General features: G+C 34.8%; 1 protein-coding gene across 1 annotated transcript; it reads right to left on the bottom strand.

Annotated features, from left to right (window-relative positions):
• Positions 1-6,284: 6,284 nt before the first annotated feature.
• LOC143020466 (uncharacterized) lies at positions 6,285-6,809 on the bottom strand. Its single transcript, XM_076176889.1, has one exon. It carries the CDS (start codon positions 6,807-6,809, stop codon positions 6,285-6,287), a length of 525 nt encoding a protein of 174 aa, XP_076033004.1.
• Between the last annotated feature and the right edge of the window lie 3,191 nt (positions 6,810-10,000).

Below are 10,000 nucleotides of genomic sequence, written 5' to 3'. Positions count from 1 at the left end.
CTCGCTCGGCTGAGGGCTTTGACCAAGAACCAATCCGGGTAAGCTAAATTATTAAGTTGAGATTTTATGATGTTTAGTTCTCCTTCAAGAAACTGGGGGCTGCAAATTCTAAGGGCTCGAAGGAATAGTCCTGAAGCGACGCTAGTAAATGAGGAATCTGAGAAAGACTTTCACTAAATGGCATGACTAAAAGATTCTTGGTTTCAAAGGGAGGTGTAGGTTGATTTCTGTAAAAAGTTTTCTTGGCTTTTTTGAGAGCGTTATTTATAAAAGTCTTAGGGTACTTTAAGCTTAAACCAATGTTGAAAATATTTTCAAATTCCTCATCAATAAATTCCGGGCTGCATATGCGTAGAGCACGTAAAAACATTGAGGAGAACACTGAATATTTGACTTTGTTGTGGTGACCAGAGTAGTAGTGGACATATGACATTACATTAGTAGGTTTCCTATAAATACTGAATTTAAAACTATTGCCTTCTCTAGGAATAAGACAATCAAGAAAAGGCAATTTATAATCAATTTCTGATTCTACTGTGAAATTAATAGAAGGAGCTAAGTTATTAAGTGAAACTAAAAATGTGTCCAAATTTTCTGTAGAAGGCCACAGGCATAAAACATCATCTACATATATTCAAATATTCAGTGTTCTCCTCAATGTTTTTACGTGCTCTACGCATATGCAGCCCGGAATTTATTGATGAGGAATTTGAAAATATTTTCAACATTGGTTTAAGCTTAAAGTACCCTAAGACTTTTATAAATAACGCTCTCAAAAAAGCCAAGAAAACTTTTTATAGAAATCAACCTACACCTCCCTTTGAAACCAAGAATCTTTTAGTCATGCCATTTAGTGAAAGTCTTTCTCAGATTCCTCATTTACTCAAAACATGGAATGTTAATGTAGTCTTCAACAATTCATGCACATTCAAGAAATTGATTATTAAGAATTCTCCAAAAAATTCATGTGGCTGCATATACAAGGTTCCTTGTAAAGATTGTGGGAATTTCTATGTGGGGCAAACAGGTAAAGATCTCTCAACTAGAATAAAGCAACATAAATATAGTGTCAGAACAGGACAAGACTCTAATGCTTTATTTGTGCACATGAGGGATCATAATCATTGTATAGACTGGACTAAGGCATCGTCAATTTTATCATGTAATCCTGTTGTTAACAGGAACATCATTGAAAGTAGCCTTATCAAACAAACTGAGTCAGTCAATTTGAATATAAGTAATGGTTTGTATAAATTAGATAATTACATAATTAAGAACATTTGTAAACAATTCGGTATAGGAGATTTTGGTTAACCCCAAGAGTGGACAAATGGCACGGTTCCGTGTGGGACCTTGTGACCTCTCCTAATTTTTCCGTGTGGTGCCTTGTGACCTCTCCTATATTTTTTTCGTATGACGCCTTGTCACCTCTCCTAGTTTTACACTTTTCCGTTTATATTGTCTTTGTATTGTACTTTTGTCTGTATTCTCCCCTGAGGATGTGAATTACACGAAAGCGCTTGGGACTTCTGTGTTTCTTTTTCTTAAGTGGTTACCAGCATATATGTATATATATACATATATGTATATATATACACATATATGTATATATATACGTATATATATATATATATACATAAAATATATATACATAAAAAAAATATATATATACGCATATATATATATTTAAATATATATATATACATATATATATACGTATATATATATATATGTATATATATATATATGTATATACATATATATATATACATATATATATATACGTATATATATATGTATACGTATATATATACATATATATATATACACGTATATATATATATACTTATATATATACGTATATATATATATATATATATATATATATATTCGTATATAGATAGATATATATACCTATATATATATATATATACCTATATATATATATATGTATATATATATATATACGTATTTATATATATATATATATATAAATACGTATATATATATATATACATGTATATATATATATATATATATATATATATATATATATCAAGTACTACTATTACACAGGACGTGCGCACCCATATTCCTTGTTCCGCTAGCGGAGGCCATTGCTTTCTTTGTAACCTAACATTTTATATTGGGCAAATATATCAAAACTAGAAACCTAGCATTGTATATAGGACAAATATATCAACTATTGACTTATTCAATGCAGTATAAGTTAATAAAAAAAAATCTAGGCACTGTTATGCTTTGAAATGCCAAATTTTTGCCGGACTTAACAGGTATTATTGTATGAGGTTAGTGGACACCAGGGTTGGCTATTTTTTTTTTTTTTTTTTTTTTTTTTATAAGAAAAATCGTTATCTTTTTTATTTAAATCATATTTATTTGATTTAAATAGTTTTTTTTTATAGATTTTAAATATTGTGGGATTACTATCTGATATGCGATCTGATTGCTAAAGGACATTTTTAGCATATCAATATAAGGAGCAGTGTTATATAGACTTGCCACAAGTATACAAGGAACGGTATAAGCCTATATGTAGTATATATTACTGTGCAGCCCACAAGTTTCAAGAAGATTCTTGTTGAAACTTGTTCTAGGTAAGCAGCTTCTCACCGAGTCAGTTGCTGCTTTGGAATCAACCACGAAGGATGTCTTCTGGACATGGCAGAGTGGTTCCTTCAGGCAGAAAAAATTATCCTGTCTGAAATTATTTTGAAAAACTACCAACAACTTCTGGCAAAGGGTACCGAGCTAAATGCAGCCACGAACTGCAGCCACGAACTACAGGGCATTGTGTCAAGATTAAAATCTCACAGCGATAAATGCCAAGGTCAGCCACAGCATACAGAAGAAATTGATGACCCAGGTAAACAATTTTACTTATATTGTGTGCATTTCTCCCTTTTCATACGCAACTATATAAAGTTAGTGAACAATGGAGAGCATGTCCAATAAAAATGTGAAGGCCTAAAGAGATGATACTTCAACTTCGTTACTTCTTAATTTGGGTAATGACTATATCACTATAATATACTGTATCCACTCAACTTTGGGACCTAGGTGATTGTTATTCATTTCATTCAACATTGTGTAATATATTTCATAGGTTCTATTGGAATTCAGCCCACATGGGATTCAGCCCAAAGGGATTTAGCCTAACCTAACCCAACTAACCCATTATTTTTAGTGAATTTAAAAGTGGACTAAATCCTGTGTGGAATGAATTCCAAGCCCACCTATTTTATATCCTGTTAATTATTTCCAAATAATTTTGTGGCTTGTGTGAATATGATCATTATCTAAAAAAATAACTATTGTACTCAAAAGTAGCCTAAATCACACTGTATTCATTCATTTATTTATTCATTTATAAATTATACAATATGCTCAAATTTTCTGTTTCCATTTCAGAATCTGTATCAACAGCTTCAATCCCTTCATCATCGGCTCCACTTGAATTATTTGCAAACCTGACTCCACCATTAAAAAGGTCACTATCAGACTCCTCCAAAGGCTCCACTTCTGCTAAATAATTTTCATTAAAAGAAAGTCATCAACATCTCTTAACAGATTTATCATAAAAACTTCAGCCTCTCAAAAGGAAAATCTCGACAAAGAAGTTGCAAGAATTATATTTGCTACAAATTCACCATTTCGTCTTGTTCAGCATCCTCAGTTTCAGAACCTGAGGCCAGGTAATATTCCTCCATCTAGAGAAGATATTGCTGATAAGTACTTGGATCTTGTGTATGAAAAGGAATATAAAAAGTGTGCAGATGACCTGAATAATGAAACTATATGTCTTTCAATTGGTGGGTGGTCTAACATCCATAATGAGCCCACAATATGTGGCCCTCTAACAACAGCCACTGGTCAGATTTATTTAGTTGACGCAATAGACACACCAAGGAAACCTCACACTGCAGAATATCTTCTACAACTTGTACAAAATTCGATCAAGAAGGCTGAACAAGATTTTGGTTGTCACATTGGAAGTGTTGTGACAGACAATGCAGCAAATGTCACCAAGATGAGAAAACTCTTGGAGGAATCGAGTGAACCTGAGCATACCGTCCTCACATACGGATGTGCAGCACACCTACTAAATCTACTGGCTCATGACCTTGAGATTGATCATGTAAAACAACATGTGGTCCATGTAGTTAAATATTTTAGAAATAATCATTATGCTGCTTCAAAGTATCGGCAGGAAGGTGGTCAGTGTCTAGTCATGCCCCAGGACACAAGGTGGAACACAATGTCAGACTGTCTCAAGGCCAATTCTAATTAAGATCTGTAAAGTCAACAGGGAAGCTATTGATACTGAAGTAAGAAACAAAGTATCAAATTTAGGCCTATAACGTTGGGCTGAGGAATTACTGGATCGATTGCAGCCAATAGCAAAGGCTCTAGATGAGGTCCAGAGTGACAAGTGCACTATTGCTCAAGCGGTAGATGTTTGGAAGAAATTACTTGGCCATTTCACAAACAATAAACATGCTGAAAAACTGGTGAAAAAAGTTATGAACAGTTTATCACCAAAGCTCACATACTTGCCAACATGCTTCATCCAGCACTGCCACGCATCACCAATATATGCATATAGATATATCTTGGCATCTACACACATATTATACATTTCAGCTCATCATTTGTATATTGTATGGAAAGCTACAATTTTAGAATAACTTATTGGATGCAAAAACATAATCTATGTACGATTCATCAACTTTGTGTATATATGCATATGTTAACATGTACACATACTCGTCTATTCTATATTTGTTATATATTTTAAGCTTATCGTTTGTATACTGTATGTACAGCTACAATTTCAAAGTAACTTATTGGACGCACAAACATAATTTACATAGCATTCATCAACCTTACTTTTACAACTATCAGCTTCACTAACTCGTTTACTCCATATTTGTTATATGTCTTCAGCTTATCATTTCTATACTGTATATACAGGTACAATTTCAAAGTAACTTGTTGCACACACAAACATGATTCATATAGCATTCACCAAGTTTATTTTTATAACTATCAAATTCACTAACTCATTACATTCAATAAATTGGCCACAGATATAGTCTTTCCTCAAATACATAAACACTATCTTCTCGTTTTGTGGTTATCACTTATATTCTTATAACGCTCTCTATCATTTCATTTAGAAAACATGGTACGTGACACTTGTATGTCTAAATGTTGTTATTAGTTTGCTACAATGGGCTACTTTGGTGAATCAGCGTTACTCAATCTTCCATATCCCTAGCATTGAAAAAAGACAAGCAAAATAAGTCCTAATATTGAATTTTATGGTACTCGCCGATAGACTCACACATACACACACACACACGCACACACAAACGCACGCACGCAAACACGCACGCACACACAAACGCACGCCGCAAACACGCACGCATGAACACGCACGCACACACACACACGCACGCAAGCACACACGCACGCACATATGCACGCACACACGCACATACACAGGCACGCACACGCACGCACACACACAATATATATATATATGTATATATATATATATATATATATATATATTTATATATATATATATATATACATATATACATACCATATATATATATATATATATATATATATATATATATATATATATATATATACATACCATATATATATATATATATATATATATATATATATATATATATATATACATATATATATATATATCGTCGGCATGTACTCGTATCCGAGTATCATAGTTTCCAGTCCCAATAGAAGGTTGAATAGAGGAGGGGGTCATAAGAGGTTAGTTATTATTAGGGTGGTGAGCCTTCTTATGGCTCGTAAGACCAATTCGTGCCCTGAACAACCGAGGGCATTGATCGCACTGAATCGTGGGAGGTGGTTACGAGTATGTTTGTTTTGTTCTTTCTGCCCGTTGCTGTCGTTTAGCTACCAGGTTGGCTCTTCTATTCTCTTCAAAGAGGTCCGTGCGCACTTTAATTTTGTTTCTCCACTCATTCCTGTCATTCGTTGAATCTTCGAAGGTGTTTGGGTCGATGTTTGCTTCCTTGAGGGATTTCTTGCGTTGGTCTTTAAATGGGAGCATAGGGTGGCCTCTAAGGCGATCACCTGTATTTAACTCACTGAAGAGAATTTTCTTTGGTAGTCTTGTGTCCTCCATACGCACCACATGGCCAGACCATCTTAAGCGGTGTTTCATGATCATGGCCTCGATGCTGGTGACGTTGGCTCTTTCAAGGACTGCTGTATTGGACACATAGTCGTTCCATTTGATTTTCATTATTGCTCTCAGTTTTTTTCTGGTGGAATTGTTCTAGTTTTTTGAGGTCCCTACTATAAAGGGTCCAAGTCTCGCATGCATATAACAGGGTAGATACTATAACGGCGTTATATACCATCACCTTTGTATGGGTGGTTAGGCCTTTGTTCTTGAACACCCTGGTGGATAGTCTCCCATATGCAGTGTGGCCAGCTTGTAACCTGTTTTCAATCTCTTTGGAGGATGTGCTCTGGGTGGAAAGGATGCTTCCCAGGTATGGGAAGTGTTCGACGCATTCAATGGTGGTTCCATCCATGGTGATGTTAGTTGCTGGTGGATTTTCCTCTGGTCTTGGTTGGGCCGATATCTTAGTTTTGGCCTTGTTAACTGTCAGGCCAAAACATGTGTAGGCAGCATGGAAATTATCCACTGATTGTTGGAGTTCTGCATGGGTGTGGGCTACAGCAGCGTTGTCATCCGCATACTGTAGTTCCGTCATATTGATGGTGTTAGTGTTGCGCCAGTTTGAAAATTCTTCCATCTAATCTGTATTTTATTTCAACCCCTGGGTTGTTGTGGGGTACTTCATATAGCATGGCAGCTAAATATAAAGAGAAAAGGGTCGGTGCCAGTACACATCCTTGTTTTAGTCCACATGTGATTGGGAAGGGAGCTGACAGGTTGCTCTGGTGGATTACTTTAGCTGCCTTAGGCTAAGCTATTCTTAACCTTTCTATAGCCTCTCCTCCTAAATGGTTGCATGGTACCTTCCCGTGGTTTCCCTGTTTATTACAAAATGCATGTAAACGACCGAGTGTCAGACGGTATAATCAGACCCCCCGCTGCCTTGTAGGGTATGCATATATATATATATATATATATATATATATATATATATATATATATATATATATATATATATATATATATATATATTATAGCCTCTCCTCCTAAATGGTTGCATGGTACCTTCCCGTGGTCTCCCTGTTTATTACAGAATGCATGTAAACGACCGAGTGTCAGACGGTATAATCAGACCCCCGCTGCCTTGTAGGGTATGCATATATATATATATATATATATTATTTGGATGATGGAGAACATATATACAGGGGAAGGCTCGGAACCCTATACACTCTAACGTTTCGTTCGCGTAGAACTTCTTCAGAGAGTGTATGTAGAACTGCAATTGGAGTTTATGTACTAAATCTAATTATCTTTTCGGACACTTGGGAAATGTCGTTTTTCTGGCGTGTTTTAGAATTAAAATACTAGTTTCTTTAGCTAAATTGATAAACCCTCCTCGATGATTCGATGAATTATTAGTAGAAATATATGCTGATTCAACAATTCTTCTAGTGAATTTATCAAAACCTTTATGTAGCACTTCAGCTTCTCTCCAGTTTGGTAAATGATCGAATTTTTCCGCATGAACTACTAAAGAATTAGATGTCCTATGTGCTTTTATGTCGTTTTTATGTTCATAAATTCTTTTTTCTAATCCTCTTGACGATTCGCCATAATAAGCCATTGAGCAACTATTGCACGGGATTTTGTATACGACGCTGTTTTCGGAATTGGTTCTCTTTTCAGAAGTCTTTATTAAATCACCTATCCTCTTGTTAGTTATTTTAGCTATGTTTATACCCGATTTTGTTAAATATTTGTCTATTATTGGTGACGTTTCTGAGCCAGGTACTGATATAGAATTTGTATTATTTTTATTTTTATCATTTCTCTCTTTCTTTCCGCGATTGTAAATATTTATTGCTTTTCTTTTTGTTCTTTTCAACATTCCCTCTGGATATCCAAGTTTGTCAAAGGTTTTCATAATGTAATCAAATTCGCCTTCTAGGTATTCATTACTACAGATTCGTAGTGCCCTGAGAAAAAATCCTATTACTATACCACTCTTTGTCCTATCATCATGTGCGGAGAAGTAATGTACTAAATCCTCTTTGTTTGTTTCCTTTCTGTGTACTGAGAAAGTTACAGTTTTTCCCACTCGTCGTATTAACGTATCTAGGAAGGGCAATTGTCCGTTTTGTTCCTCTTCTACGGTGAACTGAATATCGCTGTTGACCGCGTTAAGCATTCTCACTTTATTATTTACATTGGTGTTTTCGGGGATGATTGCGAGGACGTCGTCTACATGCGGAAAAATTTGATCATTTACCAAACTGGAGAGAAGCTGAAGTGCTACATAAAGGTTTTGATAAATTCACTAGAAGAATTGTTGAATCAGCATATATTTCTACTAATAATTCATCGAATCATCGAGGAGGGTTTATCAATTTAGCTAAAGAAACTAGTATTTTAATTCTAAAACACGCCAGAAAAACGACCTTTCCCAAGTGTCCGAAAAGATAATTAGATTTAGTACATAAACTCCAATTGCAGTTCTACATACACTCTCTGAAGAAGTTCTACGCGAACGAAACGTTAGAGTGTATAGGGTTCCGAGCCTTCCCCTGTATATATGTTCTCCATCATCCAAATAATTTGTCTAAAATACTTACCATATATATATATATATATATATATATGTATATATATATTTATATATATATATATATATATATATATATATATATATATATATATATATATATGTATATATACATATATATATATATATATGTATGTATATATATATATGTATATATACATATATATGTATATATATATATATATATATATGTATGTATATATATATATACATATATATGTATATATACATATATATGTATATATACATATATATATACATATATATGTATATATATACAGTATATGTATATATACATATATAGGTCTATATACATATATATATACATATATATGTATATATATATACATTATACATATATACATATTATATATATATATATATATATATATATATACATATATATATATGCACATATAACACCGATAAACTAATGAAAAAAGTGTCAGTAATTGTATATATCATGACACCCAATATTGAACATATCTGGGTTGCGTATACTGATGGAAATGGATATACGTTGTTAGTTTCTTCGATCACTACTTTTGGGGCCAGAAGAATTTCCCTCACTTGAGAGTCCGTTGTTAGCTGGCGGGTTTCCCGCCTGAGCCAATATCAATGGCCGATGCAACAACGTGAGGAGCCTTTAAAAGGCGCAGCAATTATATTGCTGTGACCCAGGCTCCAGCTGGAGGGGTTCTTCTCCGAAGTCCTGCAGGCATATTCATTTTGTCCTGCATGGATTTTTCGGCTTGAAAGAACGGGATTGAGTCCCTTGGCTCCCTGATAGTCTTTGGCGGCGCAACAATTTGCCATCGCCAGGAGACGACTTGAACGTAGTGCCCGAGGCTCCGGCTGTGAGAAAAATATTTTCCAGCTCCAGCCAAAAGGACTGACCTTATGGCCAATACTACCGACTTCATATTGTGCGGTGCAGCAAAGCTGCCGCATCTAGAAAAATCTAATGCAGGAGGAACCCACATAGAACCTCGCTGTCGGAGGTCATGTAGCAGGGTCCCTCACAGGAGTTTTATTCGGCGCTAGCTACCCAAGGTCCAGTTGACATATATTGAGTCAGTGCTACTCATTTTTCCACGCTTTTAGCGGGTAACTTTCCTGTAGCCAGCCTGGGTTACATGCCAGCGGCAAAGGCTCCAGGCAACATTTTTCCAAGGACCCAG

The sequence above is a fragment of the Oratosquilla oratoria genome, chromosome 40, assembly GCF_046742065.1.
Source record: "Oratosquilla oratoria isolate Oo_2021 chromosome 40, ASM4674206v1, whole genome shotgun sequence".
In the NCBI taxonomy this organism is placed as follows: Eukaryota; Metazoa; Arthropoda; class Malacostraca; order Stomatopoda; family Squillidae; genus Oratosquilla; species Oratosquilla oratoria.
The sequence above is the reverse complement of the archived record's forward strand: the minus strand, read 5'-3'. Positions and strand labels throughout refer to the sequence as shown.